General features: G+C 34.7%; 1 protein-coding gene across 4 annotated transcripts in view; it reads right to left on the bottom strand.

Moving 5' to 3' along the window:
• The window catches only part of LOC129745638 (serine protease filzig-like), a 278166-nt gene extending 259414 nt beyond the window's left edge, over positions 1-18752 (bottom strand). Inside the window, exons 1-2 of one of the 4 annotated variants that reach the window (XM_055738847.1) lie at positions 18510-18752; positions 6783-7135 (exon numbers count right to left, since the gene is read on the bottom strand). In XM_055738847.1, coding sequence (XP_055594822.1) covers positions 6783-6945 — 163 coding nt within the window. In that variant the 5' untranslated portion in view covers positions 6946-7135; positions 18510-18752. Of the gene's footprint in view, positions 1-6782; positions 7136-7946; positions 8086-18509 lie in introns of those variants that run through there. The other 3 variants (XM_055738848.1, XM_055738846.1, XM_055738849.1) reach the window with 3 other exon arrangements.
• Positions 18753-20228: the final 1476 nt, after the last annotated feature.

The following is a 20228-nucleotide window of genomic DNA, read 5'->3' as shown; positions in this document are numbered from 1 at the left end:
GACATGAAATTTTCTGGTGTTAGTTTGTGTGGAATGCAGTCTGCTTGTCATTATGACACTGAATAAGGACGATTTTCAGAAATAAAATAGAATTTTACTGAGACAAAATTTTTAGAGTAAATAAGTAAATGATATGTCGGCTATTATTTTTAAAATTTTTAAAGGATATCTCTGATACTCATGAAGATATTTAAAAAAATCATTATTCGTTTTGACTAATCGTCAACCCCCAGATCCAAAGTCACTCCAAAACAATAAGTTGATATTATTTTGTTCATGATTTTTAATTACCGTTTTTTTTTTTAAATTATTTAAAGGTTGGACCCTCTTTTGAAATTAAGTCTTATTTTTCTTGATTCTCTCCAACACCAATTTTTAATACTGCCATCAGAGTTCCGAAAATCACTCGGAAGAAACGCTCATGATAGGTTTCGGCAGAGCGACAATGCGAAGTCAATGTAAACAATATTCAAAAGCGAGAGCGGATTCGCATCTAAGTTGATCTCTCAAACTCACTACCTGGTGTATCAGAAGTGATTGAGACACTTACTGATACAAGATCCAATTCGAAAATCCATTCACTCACTCACTCAAACTCAATCAATGTGGCCTTGCATCGGTTCATAATGCCTGCGTACTTTCTGCCAAAGCGGCAGAAACACATGTTCATACATACTGCCTGCGTGTTTGAATGGCTATTTTGTTTCTCCCCAACAACAACAACAAAGCAAGATGTATCAGGCAGACAGCATTCAATCATCGATCAGTAAACGAGTGAGTGGGTGAGTGATTGAGCAAGAAAAGTTATTGACTGAAAGAAAAAACTGAAAATCAGGTAGCTTCTCACTCAGTTGAGAATTCCAACTGGAGAAGGAACGTCTCTCTTTCAAATTTTATTTCTTTGATTCTCGAAGCAGCGCTGTCGAACACAATCTTTGCTCCGTTGGGAGATAAACCAACTGACAATTTAGGTTTTGCTTTCGCTGTTGAAAACGTTTCAGTGTCTCTCGTGAGAATTGAGTGATTTTCGGAACACTGACTGCCATGAAATGTTTGTCATCAAGTAGAGTTTTTCACGAACATTTTTCTTTGTTTGAATAATATAATTTAAAAAAAAATGAACTGTAAATAAGAGTACGCAGTAAATTCAAAACAAGCTGTGCAATTTTCTTTTTTTTCTATGAATGATTTGAGCAAGCGATTAAAACAAAATATTGAATTTAAAGAAGTTAAACGAGGATTAATTGTGATCAGATGATGAACTAACGTTGGTAGCCGAAAATCAACGGAAAATAATTTAAAATTTAGAAAGCAAAAAAATATGATGAAATCTCAAGCTCTGAATGTTTTGTCGCAATCATTTGAAGTATTGAGTCATGGAAAGATAAGAAACTTTGTTTTCCCTGTCAAAAATATAGATCTTTAAATATCAGATTTTGTTTTTATAAAACTAAACATCCGATTTGAAAAATAAAGACAAACTGATTGAAAACATTGCACTAAATTTAAATCATTTGACTTTAAAATTTGGTTTTTTTTTTGAAAATCAAAACAAAATATGAATATGAAAAAAATAAGTTTTCAACATTTTAGAAGGATTAAAACACATCTTGAAACTTATTGATATAATGAAAGTTAGAACTCTAGCGTTTTGGTGACGATGTTGGAGTCCAGAATTCGTATCTTTTGCCAGATTTTGTCTGTCATGATTGGTGATATAAAATTTATAATTTAAAAATGAGTAAGTTATGTGTAAAATTAATCATTGATAACTGATAAACTAACAAATCTACATGAAACAAATAAAAACTGATTTAGACTTTGTTCATTATTTTTCATTTACATTAGGAATAGTATTTTGTTGATAATGAATGATTTAAAAAAGTTAAATTTGGTAGTTTTATAAAAAAAAGGAAAAATTTCTTTTTCAAAGGCGTTGACATTCCTGAGGAAAATTGAAAAAGGTTTTGAGAATCTGATTTTCAATTTATTTGTAGTGTTTTAAACTTACGTCAAAAGTGCTCAAATTAAAATTATTTTTACCTTTTTTCAGAAGTTCTGTATTTGAAAAACAAAAGCTTATAAAAATCTATTGCATATTTGGATTCAGAACACCCAAATTTATCGAGATAGCTTCTAAATCATTTGCACCTAGGAAAATGAGATTTTTTTTGACTATGGATTGTAATATAGCTTAGTTTGCAAGCCAGTTGCTTCCTGAGCCGATGTCCGTGAGTTCGAGTCCAAGAGTAAACATAAATCACGAATGCACCTGTTAAGTTTTTCAATGGCTGTCCGCTAACTGCATCGTTGATATACATAAGTAGCGAATGACATAAAGATGTAAAAACGGCTATAATCGAAACAAAAAGAAAAGAATTTTTTACATTGCATAATTTATCAAATCACTTCTGGATGTGGATTTAGCTAAGCTTAGCTGGATTGACTATTCACATACACCTAAATCATTTAACCCGGAATGCTTTATTAAACTTTATAAATTATAGATATTCTTTTTACAATTTTGTTTATTATTTTTGGGGCATCAAAGTTAAAAACAAATTCATTTATGTTCAACAATATTTAAAAAAAAAGGAATTTCGAATTAAAACACTTCTGAATGTGGATATGAGCTTTTCGAACAAGAAACATAAAATATAATTGAGGCTGGAATTCGTTTCTGGAAACATGTTTCATAGCTGCAGAAAATTTGTTATGACATTAACGATGATCCCATAGAGCCAATTGATAAATTTCTGTTTCAATGTTCAATTATTAAGAGTACGAAATGAAAAGTTAGTGTTGAGCTTTTCTATTAAATTTTGATTTTATAACCTTGGGAATGTATGGCAAATGGATCCCAAATTTTTAAGATTTTCCTTTTTTCCTTTTTTATTCAGAATCTTTCCTTTTTTATTCAGAATCTCTTTTAAAATATTTTTCTGATTTCTTCAAGAAGAAACGTTATCTTTATTCCGATTTTCGTTCTTATGCAGTGGTCCATTTAAAAAAAATCCTTTGGTGTAAAGAGTTACCTTCGTAAATTGCTAATATCTCTGTTAGCGCAAAAAAAGCAATTCAGCATGCATGGTGGGTGCCCAGGATAAAATTCCTTGGCATTTCAATATAAAATGGTAGAGACGTCTTGTGACGCAAATTTGTTCTGATTAGCTGAAGTTGAGCAATTTTTGTAGATGAAAGTTACAAAAATAATGGTTAATAAACAAGTTTTTGGAGGGTACGAAAACGATAAATAAAATCTGGATAAAAAATGCCACAAAACACGCGATATTTTTTCAATTTATAGACCGAATAATTTTAATTTGCTGCAATATTTGTCAACGATAAACAAGAGTTGAAAAAAAGTGTTTGTTACCTAAAAAAAATATCGTGCCTTCTTCATTCATCAGCTTTTAACCAATCCAGAGAGAGAAAGGAAGCAAAATTAAACCAAAGATATGTTCGTTCATGAAATTTCGCCCCTTTCCTATCAATTGTTACAGTTGGATTTAAGATTTGAGTAAGATATATTTGTGACTTCTGCCCACTAGTCACCACACTGTGTATAGTGAGAAGTCCACACCTGTCACACACATAGCGATAATGATTGGATTCATATTCTGAACTTCTTGAACAATTACAAATTAATTTCAATTCGTGAACGTCATATAGTGTTGTAGAATAAAACGTCTTCGGCCTAGTGTAATCGTTACTACAAAAAAATTCATTTCTTAAACTGAAAATTTTACTTGGAAAAATCTTCACCCCTAAACCCCTCACAACCCCTCTCCATTTAGCATGGCATTGATCAGGTTTGATTCAAACTAAAAAAAAATATCAAAATTCTAAAACCACAATAAAGCAATTTTTTTGAGTCATTTTCAAACTTTGTTTACTATTTAAAACCCTCAGACCAAGCCCACCAATGGTTGCTAAACCTCGATTCGAGTTCATTCAGCAACATATTTATCAACCCATCATCGCACCAACAGTTGCTAACTTGATTCGAGAAATAGCATTCGAGCAGTAGGTTGTTACAGGATGCGTTTATGTAGCAACCTGGTAGCAACGCAGCCGGTCGTCGCCTTCAGAAAATAAACAAACACAAATACCAACCTGGATAGCAACAATGGGTGCGAAAATCAGTTAATAGATAAAAACGCAACCAATCAAACTATCTAAAATACCGACCGAAATAGCAACGCCCGGTGGGCTTGGTCTCATCAGAGCCAAAAAGGGAATGAGAAAATAAAGCAATTTTTGAGGAAAATGCGCTCTAATATTTTTGTGTTGTCAAATTAAGTTTATTTCTCGGAAAATCACAGGTCATCACAGTTTTCATGCAATGGAAAAAAAATTTCTTCCAGCAGTACAATTTTCCTGAAATTTTGTAAATATGTTTAAACTAAGATTCCCAGATTGCCTGATTCTATCCGAGTTTGGTCGGATATTTTAAACGAAATTTGGGAACAGTCCGGCCCGGCTCGGTTGCGCAGATTTAATTTTTTTTTTTGTAAATTCTTTATTTGAAACGGCTCATACCTTTAGGCTTTAAGGAGCCAAACTTGTTTAGTTTTTTTAAACATTAGTTTGCTTACTTCTAGTTCACTTTTTTGAGAGAAAAGAGAATAGACAGGAAAATAGGAAAATAAAAAGAATTATAGACGAAGATCAATAGCTTTTAGGAAAAGGTATATTTCGACCATGTAGTCCAAGTCTATTACAGTCAATACAACGCGCGGATTTCATTGAAAAATTGAAAAATACCTGGATTTTGTCCGGATCTATTCAAACCAAACAAACAAACAAAATTTGTTGTTAAAATTTCCTGCAAAACGAAATTGATTTAAGATTTTTTTGAAGCCATAAATACGATTTGAAATATTTCGATGAGTTTCGATGAAAAAAATATTTGTTATTTTTGTTGAGTAATTTCTATCTTTTTAAAAATTTGCCTGGATATTGCCTTGGATATGATCGTCAAATTTCAAATCTAATGCCCGAATTTAGTCAGACTTTTATATAAAATTGCCCGGATTTGTCCGACTCGAACCTTAGTTAAAACAAACGTGCTTCACACTGTCTCAAAACCGTCAAAAATTTTTGCAAATGTAATCATTACATAACTAGCATTTCTAGGACAAGAATCACTGGAAATTTCATTAATTTTTATTCACGGCTTGAAAAGTTATCCACATAAGAAAATTTTGCACTTTTTTCGAACACTCATTTAAGATTAATTTCGACTTGTTTCTTAACATGGCGTTTTAAACATTCCTGTAGGAAAAAAAGTTAAAGGAATGAAGCGTACCAAAAAAACTTAAATATGTGCTCGTATTCTTCACCTTTAATTTTCCTCTAAGCAGAGCAAATACGTTTAATTGGATCCGGTGGCCTGCGATTTTTAAAATTCAATGTTTTCGTGTCGCTTTTACGACCCATGGCCATTAACAGGTTCAGTGTATTCCTGTAGGAATGTAGGAATCTTTTGGCATAATTTACTCGAAACTTGATAATATTTGTACTTATACCTCTACAACTCCTTTGAATTTCACTAAAAATACTGAAATCCATGCTATTTTTTTGTAAATATTTCAGGCCTGTGGACGTTGTCCAGTTATATAACGAAATTGTAAATACTAGTGCAAGATATAATTGGGACCTGCACAGCAATTTGAGATCAATTTTATTAATTTTTCTTTAGAAAAAAACATTAGTTTGAAATCATGGAAATACAATCGAATCCTTATTCTGTTTTGTTAAGTTTTATTCAAATTTTAAATTTTGTGTTAAGAGTTGGTATTTCTGCCTTTTTTCAAATAAGCTTATGAATAATAGTTTGAAATTTTTAGATTTATTTCAATTAAGGTCAAATTTATAAGATGCACTGATTGTTTCATAACTTTACAAACGACTACAATGTTTTTTTTCTGAAGTTTTTCTAAAATAAAAAGCACCAGGATAGGAATTCGGGATAATTTCAAGTCTTGTTCCAAACATAAAAACTTAAGATATTATCTTCCAACGTAAGTATTTTACCAAAAATTTCAACGGTTAGTGCCTAAATATTTACAAAATTTTATTAGGGGGCGATGAGCTCGAAGACTTAACAAAATAGGCTGGTGAGTGAAAAAAATCTTAAATTTGCGGTTCTAAATTGTTTGTTTTGAAATTGAGCAAAAAATGTCACAGAAGTTTTCATTTTTATTTTTGACTGTTCCTTGTCAAATGTGCGGAATTATTTGAATAAAATATATGAATAAATCTACTCCGGTCTTTGATAAAACGCTTCTAGACTTGAGTTTCTCTTTTTACAAACTTTAAAATTTTAAGCGTTCAAGAGTTACCTTGTACCTTTCAACTGGTAGTTCCATCAATGGATCAACACTAGGGCTTGAGTGCAATAATATTTTGATTTAATGAACCTTCAAACAGCTTTTTGAATTCTTTTTCTAATGTACTTTTTTAATGTTTTTTTTTTATGATAATCCCAATAAAGTGAAGAAATATGTATTGGGATTCTTGTAAAAAATTTCCAGCAAAATCGATTGTACTCAACCTTGTTGAAAAATCGGAAAAACTGTTCGCCCTCATCTGTTTTGCATTACGAAAAAACAGTGAGTGTTAAATATTAAATCATAGTTTTTTTATTCAAATTTTTAAGGCCATTTTAAATAACTTTATAACAGGGAGGAAGCACCACATTTTTTAAACATATATTCTCAATTTCTCGAGTCTTTTTAAAATATACATCCCGATGTGGTAGAATTAGTCTAACTCACCTCTTTCAGCTGTTGAACTCCACCCATTGACTCCTTGCATCGCCAGCAGCAGAATCAGTGCGTAACCGATCAGCATCCACATCGCCATCAGCTTTCCACGGGACGAAGACGAAGTCGCCGTTCCACCCCTGGGGGGTAATCTCCACCCTACGTTTTTCATCATCGTTCAAACAAACTCTTAAAAATTGGAGGGAAATTGAATCCTTACCAATAGGATGTCTTGAACTTGAACTGTTGTAGAAATTTCTTCTAGAACACTTTGTATTAAAAACACTCACTTAAACACCACTTATCACATATGGTCGACAAATTCCAACACGAATTTTTTTTCTTCTCTGGATCTGTTGTAGCTGCTGAAGAGAAAATCTTCGTTAGTGGGATTTTTCCCCCGGTTGTTGGTCTGGTATTTGTCACTGAGACTTCTCTACTAATATTCGCTCCGGTTTGCGGTTTATTTGTTTTTAATCAATTCCATTGAAACTGTAGGCAGATCGTTGCCGCATAAAATCTGCACAACTGGAATGGAAGAAACGACAACGACGACGACGGCAAGAAATGAAAGAAAAAAAAACTTAAACGGCACACACTTTCTCCGGTTCGAAGACACAAACATGCAGCAGGACCGGATTCCTACGGGTGGGTGAAAAAAATCTGAAGAACCTTGAAAGGGAGGGTTTATGGATGTTAATCGAAGGGACGGGGATGAATTTGTTTGGGCTCGCGGGAATTACGGGTTTGCTGGTTTGGAGTCATAAGACACTGTCCCCCAGCCTGCAGCAGTTATTGAGCAGGGTTTCAGCTAACTAACGGTGATCGTCGTCTCAGATTCACACACGTATCGATGATGAAGTCAATCACTCGCGTTTCCACAAATATAGGCACCTTAAATCTTCCCGTTTGATTCACCAAGTCACTTCGAGTAGATATTCCAAAACTGCTGCAGCTTGGCCAATTCAAACCGTATACGCCAGCGCACCACCGCACAGACCACAGTCTTTCTATGCGTTGCGTTATGAAAGTCGAGAAATTTTAATAATTAGCATTCGCACAAATAATCCGTTCGGTGGTCGGCGAGTTTGTTTTTTTCTTGCTGCTTCGTGTTCCTTTTTCACGACGTTGAAATCGCGGCCAAAACCGCAAGCGCATCCAGCACGTATGCTATACCCAGTGCAAGAAAAAAAAAACACAACACGTGAGAAAACGCGCCTAGACTCGGTAAACGTCTAAGCAGAAACACTCTTCACGCGCAAAGCAAGGCCACGGCGAAAAAGAAAGTACCAACCAGTCCGCGAAACGGCCAAAAACGGTTTGAACTGGCAGCAGCTGGCACCGGGGCTTGGTAGCTAGCGAGCTTGCGCATGGGTCTGAGCTTCCGACCCGATCGGATTGGATCCGTCGTCGTCGTCGTCGTCTTAAGAAGACGAGTTGCTCTCTCTCAGCCAGCAGCCCACCAGACGGATCCTCCCCGCCAGAAAAAGACATGGAAAAAGCACGATGACGACCAGCCAGTGCGTTTGAGAGCTCGTCAACATTGGTTTTCTTGAGTGGATCTTTACCCGAGTGCCCAGGGAGGCCAAATAGCATCAACTCTTAAACAAAACATTTGGATAATGGTCGTTTTAACAGTTTTTGAGAAAACTTATCCGGTAAAACTGTGTTCGAAGTTTTCTTCTAAGCCTGAACTTAAGAACATTGCAAGTTTCGCGGTGCGAACCACGCAAGACCAACTATTGTGTTGTGTTAGACTCAACCCTGTCCGATTCTAACATTTCAAAATAGTTGATCCGTGATTGAACAAAAGTTAAGTATGTGGTGAAAATGCTTCTTAAAAAATTCCTACCCGCTCATTTTCAACACCTGTAATTTTCTTCTAATCTTCTTCTATCCATCTATAATTTTCAATTCTTGAAATCTTCTCACTATGAGAACATAACATTCACCGATAAGGCCGTAAAAATTAATTTCAAAACAAAAATCACGGTGATTAATCTTAATTAATAAGATTAATTTTTTTTTCGCAGTTTATAAGCGTCAGTCAAAAGAATTCTAAAACTTTGTCTTTTACCCTATATTCATTGCGCACCTAAAGGTGCAATTTGAAAATTTTTAGCACTTTTTGAGTCCTTTTTCTCAGGAAAATATAAGATAAACATTAGTCATTGGTTAACCCTTTCCTTCCCACGAGGTTTTTCACGTTTTAAAAATAGAAATATTGATTTACAGCTAAAGTTCTAGAACAAAAGATGCATAATTTAAGCCAACTTTAATGGTCCATTTGATAAATTTGGGTTTTGAGGTGGATCATATGTGCTCCATTGGGAAGATAACAACACAAAGGGTGCAAATGAAAAACAGGAAATAATTGCAAAAAAACATGGAATTTCAGCACTTCATTGATCACAAACTAAAATGATCCTATTTGATAAAAAACATCTTTGGTAGACGCATCGCTCGAAAGACTAGATATTTATTGAAATATTTGAAATTTTCATTTTTGCCTTGAACAATGGCCGCCATGACACTGCGCAAGGAAAACAAAACATGCCGTTTTTCGAGAATATCACGAACTTTTAAAAATATTTCGAGACATGTGGTCATTTAAGCAGATGAAATAACTATCCTGAAGCGAATTTTTTTGTTGACGAAATGATTTTTTTGAGTATTGATAAGAAGCTCCACAAGAATAAAAGTACGTTTTGTTCCCAGTGTATCACCAGTGATCCACTTTACTTACTCAAAAATTTATAAGTTTTAGTTGAAATCTAAGTAAACCAACATTTGATTCTGCTAGCATAAGCAACCTTCTGCACGTCAGTATTTCTATTTAAAGGATATTATAAAAACTTGTGTTGTTATTGAACAACAAATGACGACTTGATTTAAATTCGAAAAATATTCGACTTTTTTGCAGCTTTTGATCTGCCAAGCAAAACCTAGCGAACCGATTTTCTTCAAATTTCGTGCAATGTTTCTTCACTCATATCTACACATTCGGTGAAAAAATGGTGGCGTGCCCAGTTCAAATGCGAGCTGCGCAAAGTTGGGGATCACCTGTGCTACCATGGGAAGGAAAGGGTTAACTATTAATAACTTAGAGCTTAGCAATAATCAACATACATTCAGAAGAAAAATATACCTTTTTCGACCTGAGAGGACACCCTAAGGTAGAATCGCAAAAGAAAATCAAATATTGCGTTTATCATCCCAATTTTCGTGCAGATAAGCAGTAAAGATTGTTTGCTATCGCATTTATCATTGTAATTAATAAATTTATTTCATCAAGACTGTTTTATTGCAACATGCTTGCAAATTACACTTTTAAAAATTGGTCGGTTATAATGTACACTGCGTAGAAAAAGTACATTTTGCCGGAAAATTTCTGTAAAAGCACATATTTTTTGTGAGTTCAGTTTTTGAACACGTTTTTTAAACAAAATGAAACCAACCAGTACGAGTCCAGAAACGAAACAGTGTGATTTCCGGAATTTCGTATTTTATTGGCGCTGCCTTCGCCGCGATCCAGTTTATATGGCCTGTTATACAACGTTAGTGCTTTTCGACCAACAATTACTCTTGCCAAAGTCTTTTGAAGGTATGTATATGGAGGATCAAAAATTTTAAATACTTGTAGAAACTTTGTTTTATTGCTTTTCGATCGAAATGCGATGAATTTTCTCCAGATTGTTAGAGAGAAGCCTAATAAACACTCCACCATTGAGAACGGTTCAAATTTTTGAAAATGTTTCGAGTTATAACCTATTTTCTGAGAAGAGATAATAACATCAAATAATGGATCTTCGATATTTATTTTGTGTTGCTAACTAGTATGAAATCTTACTGGATGTGAATAAGATAACATATTCCCAATGTGTATAAAAACACCAAAATATAGGTGGCCCAAGATACCCCACATTGCTCTTAGATTTTATCGACTTTTTTCGGCGAGTTTTAATATCAAAAAAACCAAAATTTACCAGTTGTCCAGACGTTTCGAGCTACTATGGCATTCGCTCCTCTTCAGTGGATACCATTATGAGGCCCATTATTTTCCACAAGCTATGATTTGAAAATTGATTGCCTTTGAGTGACTGATTGATATTTCATGAAAAATTCCTTTTCCGTGTAAAAAAAAAACAAGAAAAAACTAAGATCATAAGCTTATGAGCAGGTTTTTGTTATGAACTTTGGGTCTCCAACCGATGCAATTGGCATGTGCTTATTCAATTATGTGAGTAAAATGTGAGTTAAATAAAAGAAGCATATGATACGTACTCAAGTAAACAACAAACAGAAATATATGCTTACGCAAAGCGACGACGATGAGACTTGGATTAAGACTTTTATCTCAAAATATTTACATCCGAGATAATCATCTAACAAATCTACAAGAAAGAAAAAAAAACTGTTTCTAAATTTCATTTAAGGAAACTTATTTTGATCAAGATGAAGATGAATTATCTGAAATAGTTAAACTCTACAGTTTTCAAAAATTGGAAAGATATCATAACAAGTTTTTCTGACATTACTGTAGAAAGTGTTAGAAGAAGTGTTTGTTGATACCTGCAAAATGATCAAATTTTTGCTTTTATAAGTATTGAAAATTTAATTTTGGTTCAAACTGCGTTTAAAATTTGTTGAAATTCCCTTATCTAACAAAATAGGGGAAAGTAACAAAAAGAATACTTATCTTATTTTTTCGAATAAGATAAAATAACTTGCGGTCTAAAAAAGATGATAATTAACTGAAAACCATAATTTTTTTTTTTATTTTTGAGTGTTTTATAAAAAATGCTTCAAATTTCTTTAAATGATTTTTACATATTTTTAAAAGTTATTTTAAAAAAAGAAAGGCTGGTAATATAGCTCAGTTGGTAAGTCATTTAACACCTAAGACGATGTCCGTGAGTTCGAACCCAAGAGTAAACAGATGTACTGTATAAGTACGAACACAGATGTACTGTATAAATTTTTCAATTTGCCTATTGCAACGTTGATATAAGTCACGAATGATATAAAGATGTTAAAACTACTAAAATCGAAACAAAAAAAAAAATCCAAAAAAAAATGATAGGAAAAAAAACTAATTGTATTTTATGATTCAGGGCACAACATTTTATGAAAAAAAAAGCTCTGAAACTCATTGAATGAGAATGCAAAATGTGAATTTTAAAGCTTGGCTGAGCTTTCTTTTTTGTGAAGAAAATCTCTCAGTTAGAATATTTTCAAATTTAAATAGCAAAAAAATTGTAATGATGTTTTTCAATAATCAAAATGATAAAAAATACAGTTAAGATTTTAGTTTTTTTTTCGCTTATTCTCTTGATTATAGTAAGTTTTAAACGCCTGTCAAATGGCAACAAATTTGTTGACATGTAAAAAAAAATTGATTAATGAATTTTGAGGATATAATGGTTGGCTTCAGATTCTGTACTAGGTTGGTTAAATTACTTAGTTTTCTACCTTTTCAAATAAAACCCATTTTTGTGTCAAGATAAGGGTTTCAATACAGATGGCTTATTGAATTGCAGACTGAAATTTATAATTCAAATTAGTATCAATTTGGAATCGTCAAAAATAAGCCTTAAGCAATTTCTGACTTGTTTATGAACGCTTTTTTAAAACACCCATCATTGATTTCAAGAAACTTCCCATTATAACGGGAAATTTCTTTCTCAAACAGAAGATTTCACAGTGAAATATGATTGTTTTGCATCACGCGACTGTAAATTTCAAAATTTCATCCACCCAATCATTATTTTTATGATTTCAGCTAGTACATTTTATTTGTAGTATTCTTTTACCCCTAAATATATGCAGCACCCTTAGTAATTTTCTTTAAAAACATTTTTGATAAAAAAATGTAAAATTTAATTTGAACAAAACCAAAAATTACTGCTTTTGGTGCTTTATGTACTATGACATCACAAATTCATCACAAATCCTATCTGTGTGTGTTCGTTTAAAAAAAAAAAACAAAAATATGGATTTTGGACCAAAATGCAGCTTTTTAGACCCCAGGGTTTGAGAAATTCAAAAATAACCTCAAATCGACTCAGAGTAATAGTACAGTATAGTAAAGTAGAGTATAGTATAGTATAGTATAGTATAGTAAAGTATAGTATAGTATAGTATAGTATAGTATAGTATAGTATAGTATAGTATAGTATAGTATAGTATAGTATAGTATAGTATAGTATAGTATAGTATAGTATAGTATAGTATAGTATAGTATAGTATAGTATAGTATAGTATAGTATAGTATAGTATAGTTAGTATAATATAGCATAGTGTAGCATAGTATAGTATAGTATAGTATTTTTTTTTTTTAGTTGGTAACCACAGGTGGTAAATCCCGGTTTACGGATTGTATTCCAAGGCACGGCGAGCCACCGCGTCCCCCCAGTTTGCTACTCTGGGTCCATGGGTACAATGGGAAGACTCATGATATACTCCGTGTATACTCCACCTGGGGCCGCAGACCTGGTTCCCACCTCGAACTGTTTAGTACACTATGTTTCAATAGTGGGAAGTCTATTCGCGCTAATGCGCTCAAAGGCAATACTCATTAACGAGACCACTTTCAGCAAAACCTCTCGTCCTTACGACTTGACACCTGAACTCTCCTCTGACGACTTGAGAACCGACATCTCCTCGCAATGACTCGAGATTCCCACACAAACCTCTCCTCTTCGCGACTTGAGGCCTGATCTGTCCTCTAACGACTTGAGATCCGACCCCTCCTCGCAACGACTCGAGGTTTACCTCTCCTCTGCACGATTCAAGGCTCGATCTCTCCTCTAACGACTTGAAATCTGACCTCTCCTCGTAATGACTCGAGGTGAGCACTTGTACCCCTCCTCTTGTTGGTAAGGGGCCTGATCCCTCCTCTTACAACTCGGGACCCGACCTCTTATCATAAAGACTCGGGGTTGACCACACAAACCTCTCCGCCTGAAGGTTTGAGGCCTGACCTCTCCTCTAACGACCCCTTATTTTCAGGGTTCGAAGTTTGCCACCTTGCCCGTCGTGTGCCAGATCGAGAACAGCTTATCCTAGACTCGCGCCTGTCACGGCACACGCGCGGGACTTAAAGCAACGGCTCGGATGATTCCCGACGTCATCCTACTCCGACTCGAATAGCTCACCCGGCGTCGAGAGCCACTCTACTCGTGGGTATTCCCCGAACGTGGAATAACCCTTTCCCAACGATTTCCACTGCGAAGAAGGTCAAGTCTTATCCCCGCAGCTTCTGTCGTTGAGAACCGCTCTACTCGAATACTCCCCGAAGGTGGAGCATCCTACGCACGAACGCGGCGCACCCACGGCATCCGCTACGCTGAAGGTATTGTCTTATCTTTGTAACTTCAAACCGTGGGGTCGGACGCACTCTACTCGACAGCCTCCCGTCGATGGGGTCAGTCTACTCCGACCGTTGTCCGGTCTTCTTTATCCCCCTTGGTTGGCAACCCTAGGATTTCTGGCCCGCGGATTTTCCTGCCCGTTGTGTGCCAAATCGAGAGCAGCTTATCCTAGACTCGCGCCTGTCACGGCACACATTCGTGACTTGGAACGCTACGACTCGGATGTTTCCCGACGGTGACGACATCCTACACCGACTCGAGAGGCTCGCCCGGCGTCGAGAGCCTCTCTACCCGTGGATATCCCCCGACAGTGGTTAACCCTCTTCCCTCGAGATCCGCTACGAGGAAGGTAAAGTCTTATCCCCGCAGTGTACCTCTTAGGAAGCGGCACTACTCGGATACCCCCCGACATTGAGGTATCCTACACACGTTCGCGGCGCACCCCTGACCTCTGCTACGCAGAAGATGATGCCTTATCTTTGTAGCTTTGATCAGGGGATCGGACGCACACTACTCAGATGCTCCCCGCCGAGGGAGTCATACTACACCGTTCGCGGACTGCCGTTGGTTCCAGCTCCTCTGCAGGGCAGTCATGATCCGGGTGAACCCATCGCTGACCGCATGCCAAGTGTTGGAATCCGCACACATCCTCTGTACAACGTTATCTGCTGTCGTGTCAGGCCCACAGGCGGCAAATATGGAAGTACGTACCGCCGCAAACCTCGGACAGACAAACACCACATGTTGGGGTGTCTCCTCTTCATCACCACAATCTGGGCAATATGGCGAAGCCACATGTCCAAACCGGTAGTGGTACTTCATGAAGCATCCATGACCAGTCAGGAATTGCGTCATATAGAAGTCCACTTAACCGTGCCTTCTTTCGATCCAGTTCCCGATGTGCGGGATCAGACGATGGGTCCACCTTCCTCTCGTTGAGCTGTCCCACAGCTGCTGCCAGTTGAACATAGAGTCCTCATTGGCGAGATCTCGAACGTTGGGCGTGTCTTTGTTGTCGTAGCAATAGACATCCTCCTCAAGCAAAACCGAGATGGGCATAACACCCGCTACTACGCAGGCGGCTAAGTCGCTGCAGGTTACAGCTTCCTCCCAGGGCCTGCCTCCAGGCCGCTGCTCCGTACCGCAAGATCGATGTGGTCACACTTGCCAGGATCCGCCTTTTGCTGCTTTGGATGGCCGAGGAGTTCGGCATCATTCGTGTGAGTGCGGCCGTGGCCATTGCCGCTCTCTTGCAAACGTATTCGACATGGCTCGTGAAGCTGAGCCTGTCGTCAATCGTATAGTATAGTATAGTATAGTATAGTATAGTATAGTATAGTATAGTATAGTATAGTATAGTATAGTATAGTATAGTATAGTATAGTATAGTATAGTATAGTATAGTATAGTATAGTATAGTATAGTATAGTATAGTATAGTATAGTATAGTATAGTATAGTATAGTATAGTATAGTATAGTATAGTATAGTATAGTATAGTATAGTATAGTATAGTATAGTATAGTATAGTATAGTATAGTATAGTATAGTATAGTATAGTATAGTATAGTATAGTATAGTATAGTATAGTATAGTATAGTATAGTATAGTATAGTATAGTATAGTATAGTATAGTATAGTATAGTATAGTATAGTATAGTATAGTATAGTATAGTATAGTATAGTATAGTATAGTATAGTATAGTATAGTATAGTATAGTATAGTATAGTATAGTATAGTATAGTATAGTATAGTATAGTATAGTATAGTATAGTATAGTATAGTATAGTATAGTATAGTATAGTATAGTATAGTATAGTATAGTATAGTATAGTATAGTATAGTATAGTATAGTATAGTATAGTATAGTATAGTATAGTATAGTATAGTATAGTATAGTATAGTATAGTATAGTATAGTATAGTATAGTATAGTATAGTATAGTATAGTATAGTATAGTATAGTATAGTATAGTATAGTATAGTATAGTATAGTATAGTATAGTATAGTATAGTATAGTATAGTATAGTATAGTATAGTATAGTATAGTATAGTATAGTATAGTATAGTATAGTATAGTATAGTATAGTATAGTATAGTATAGTATAGTAAAATATGCTACGTATGCAGTATAATAAATAATAATAGAAATCAAAAGAGTGAAAGTCCAATATGAAATAAACGCTTTCTCTTTAAATATTTATTTAGCACTCTTTTGGAATATCAATCAAAATTCTTCACAAGAGTCTACTGCTGATCTAAAAATATAGTCAACCCTTAACTGCTAGATTAAAGCATCAATCCGGTATACTTTTTTTCGTTGAATAGTAAAAATAAGTTACGGAACATCAGCGGCCGAAGCTGAATAAATTGTAAACTTTTTAGTTCCAAAAGGTTTAAAATCAAAACTGCTTTGTACCTTGGTTGACTTTTACATTCCATTACATGCTATTACATTTTTCTCATTTTTCTTCGAACAGAAAAAAGTAAATAAAATGAAATGTTCACAAACTTAAATTGGTGAAGTATTTTTTTCAGAATTGATATAACTATTATTTGCTCGGAAAAGATAGAATAAATTAAAAAAAAAATAAAAAGCTCAGTTCAATAAAATCATTCTTAAATTAATTTCTAACCTGTCATGTCAATAACCGTTTTGGTATAAGGAGAAAATAGAATAAGCTTCAAGATTTGGAATTATGTTTGAAAATTATAATATCAAACTTCACCAACGCAAATGTATTGCGATGTATTTCCAAAGTTATGATTTTGTGTGTCCTTTTTTTGCAATTTACAACTTTGAATATAACTGGCAGTTTTAAAACTAAATTTTAAAGTTTCCGAAAGATTACGCAACCAAAAAGTTGAAATTGATCTATTTTAGACAAAATTTTATTTAAAGACCGCATGCTCAATCCAAACAAAATTCACAAAATATCACGCAAATTTAAGTCTTTTTCCGGACCTTTTCCTATTTTAGGATGTCTAAAAAAAGGAAAAGCAGTGAACCAGTAATAAAAACAGGGAACTGAAAATGTAGTCGGGAAAACCGTACAATAAAACAAGAAATTTCGAACCAAAACAGAAAACATGATATATGGTTCGCTTTCCTTAATTCTCGAGCAATTCTAACTATTTCTAAGCCCACGAATATGGTGCGGTGAAAAACGAAAATGTCTTAGATTTGTATGGATTTTCACAGTTATTTTCCCATTCATCATTGAAACACACTAATGAAAAAAGATATACAGTGGGTTTTGAATAAAAATAATTTATGAAAAGTTTAAAGTATCGTTATTTCAACCATTTGAAATTAAAACGATCAGTATTCATTTTGTCCAAAAGTCGATATTTTATAGCATTAAGTTGCATGTTGCTTAAAGACGTCGAAAACGCTCTGTTGTTAAAAATTTTTGCCTGATAATCCTAATTCACTTCTTAAATATGCCTTTTAAAAAATATAATGAACAAAGTGTTCGATTTAAGGTTTCCAGACTGTCCGGTTTTATCCAGGTTTGCCAAGATATTTAATACAAAATTTGGAAACAGTTTAGTCCGGCCCGGTTGCCTGGATTTATTGAAAAATAACCGGATTTTGCTAGGATTTATTCACTTTATTTGGCAAATCTAACTAAAAGAAACAAATTGAGATGTTAATTTTTTTATATTTATGCCTCCAAAATGAAATTTTTTGAGCAAGATTCATGAAAATAATCATGAATGGTTTTTTAGAAGCCTAAAATACGATTTTGATCTTTCGATGAGTTTTAAATAGTAAAAAACAATTTCTTTTCGATTTTTTTCTTCATTTATGTTGAGTTATTCCTAGTTGAGTTTTACCAAATTTGCCCGGATAGTGCCCGGATTTTTTATTGTCAATTTTGAAATCAAATGTCCGGATTTTGCAAGGTTTTTATTTAAAATTGCCCGAATTGTCTGGCCCGGATGCGTATTGAAAACATTTTGGCAAGATTAGTTCAAGTTGATAATAATTTAGTCCTTATTTGATCCATCAAAAAATTACTTATTACAGCTCTAGCCAAAACACAGATGTAACGTTAACAATTTTCGAAGCTTCAAGAAAAATTATGTTACCCAGAATTCGGCTAGTATTGATAAATTAATTGAGGGAAAGCTTGTTTTCATGCTCAACCATTAACAACTTTTTCATCTGAGCTTCTGATAAGCCTTAGATTCATTTTAGCACGTGCATGTTTTGTTCTATGAATGTTTAATTTTTATGTTATCGCACTAGATTTTCCCCAACTTCGATCAAAAATTACATAATCAACATTTGGTTACAGCATGCTGACATCTCAACCGTTCATTGAATACTCCCAGCTATCTGGCAACATTTTCTTCATACTTGCACTTCTGTGAACACGACGATGCTGAGCTAAGTCCGCGCGTGAATCAACAAAACAGACCCAACGAGACGGTGACTACAAACAGCCTACGTCTGCGGAGAGACGACTTTCTTTTTCCGCGCCCGTACACTCGCAAACGCTACGCGAAAGCACTTTCTTTTGAGCGAATCAGACTTCAACCGCGCGCGCACCTCAAGGTAGTGGCACCCTAAGCTTGGTTCGCGGGTGAGCTTGGAGAGAAGCAATTTCTCCAAAGCGATCTCCTCTCGGTCGATCGACCGACAACACGAAACGAAACAAAACGAAACGAACCAACCGACCCGAATGGTCTCGAAGATGTGGGAAAACCCTGCCGAGGTCTTACGAATGGACCTTCCTCAATGACCCGCTGAGATCAACTAAAGGCTGTTTGGGATCCGGTTGCTGGCCAGTTGTGATAATGGGATCTGGATGCAGTCTCAACCAGTTTTGGGATGAAATCTTACAGCTTCCTGTTGACTTGTTGACTCTCTACAATTTTTCGTGATGATGATGATTATCATCAACCGCGATAAAAGTCCAAAGATCAGCCCGTATGATCATAATGATTGTGGTCAAGCATAGATGGAATCGTCATCATTCAAGGTCTTTATGAATCAAGAATGAGAAGGGATAGGGAATGGAAAGAAGCTCTTGGAGGTCTTGTGCAGCAGAAGGTTGCAACATGAGCATGCAACAATTTACATGCCATGTTGCTGACATGCGTTAGGCACGGCAGCGGCGGATTTCCAGAAATTCTTCGAAAAATCAAAGTGTATGGAGATGTTGTGTTCGAAACGAATTATTGATAACTTTTTAGAAATAAATCGGCCAACCAAAAATTATATAAGATTTATTTTTTTCTATTCCTCTCAGTTTCTTCCGTAATAATGCTTTCCAATATTTATCGTTTTTTTTTTCAAAATCTGAAAAAAAAAATTCTTAAACTTAAACCAAATTGCAATAAATGTAAAAGATTTTTTGGGTATTTTGTCGCAGAAAATTCATGGAAAAAAAACATATCATTTTAACATAACATTTGGGGGAATGATTTTAGAATTTTTTAAAAATCGACCACTAAAAAGAACATTAATATCTTGTGAACAATCGTTTATTTTAAAGACTGATAGAACAGGGAAGGATGATGCAAACTGCACTTTTTCCTCCAATTTGATCTCATTGAACTAAGTTTGAGGTATTTTGAAAAATTTCAAAATGAGAAATGAAAAAAATTTAAAATAAGAAATTTGAACTTTTTAAACCCTATTTAAACTTTTTTCGATATTCTTTGAAACAACTTCAATCTGTGAATCAATAATTTTCCATGTGCATAAATGTTGCTAATAGATTATTTTGTGAAAAAATACTAATAAACCAGTTAAAGAATTTCTCGTTATAAATGTCGTTTTATAAATAAATAATAATACACTTGTTGTTGAATAGAAGAAAATTTTAAGAATTTTTTTTAACAATTATCGCATTTTCCTGAGCTTCATCATATCAGTGCATGTTAATCTCATCGAAATTTTGGTGGTTCTGCTTTTGAAGATATTCGTTTAAAAAACAAATATTTGAGATAAGTTTTTGATTTTAATTGCTTTTAACTTAAACTGATTTTAAAACACTGTTTAACTGTTTTATAATTCAGAATAGTGACTAGAAAATATCGTGTTGTCTTTATCAATTCCCCCCTTTGGAAT

The sequence above is a fragment of the Uranotaenia lowii genome, chromosome 2 (genome assembly GCF_029784155.1).
Source record: "Uranotaenia lowii strain MFRU-FL chromosome 2, ASM2978415v1, whole genome shotgun sequence".
NCBI classification, from domain to species: Eukaryota; Metazoa; Arthropoda; class Insecta; order Diptera; family Culicidae; genus Uranotaenia; species Uranotaenia lowii.
Note: the sequence above shows the minus strand (reverse complement) of the source record. Positions and strands in the feature narration are given on the sequence as shown.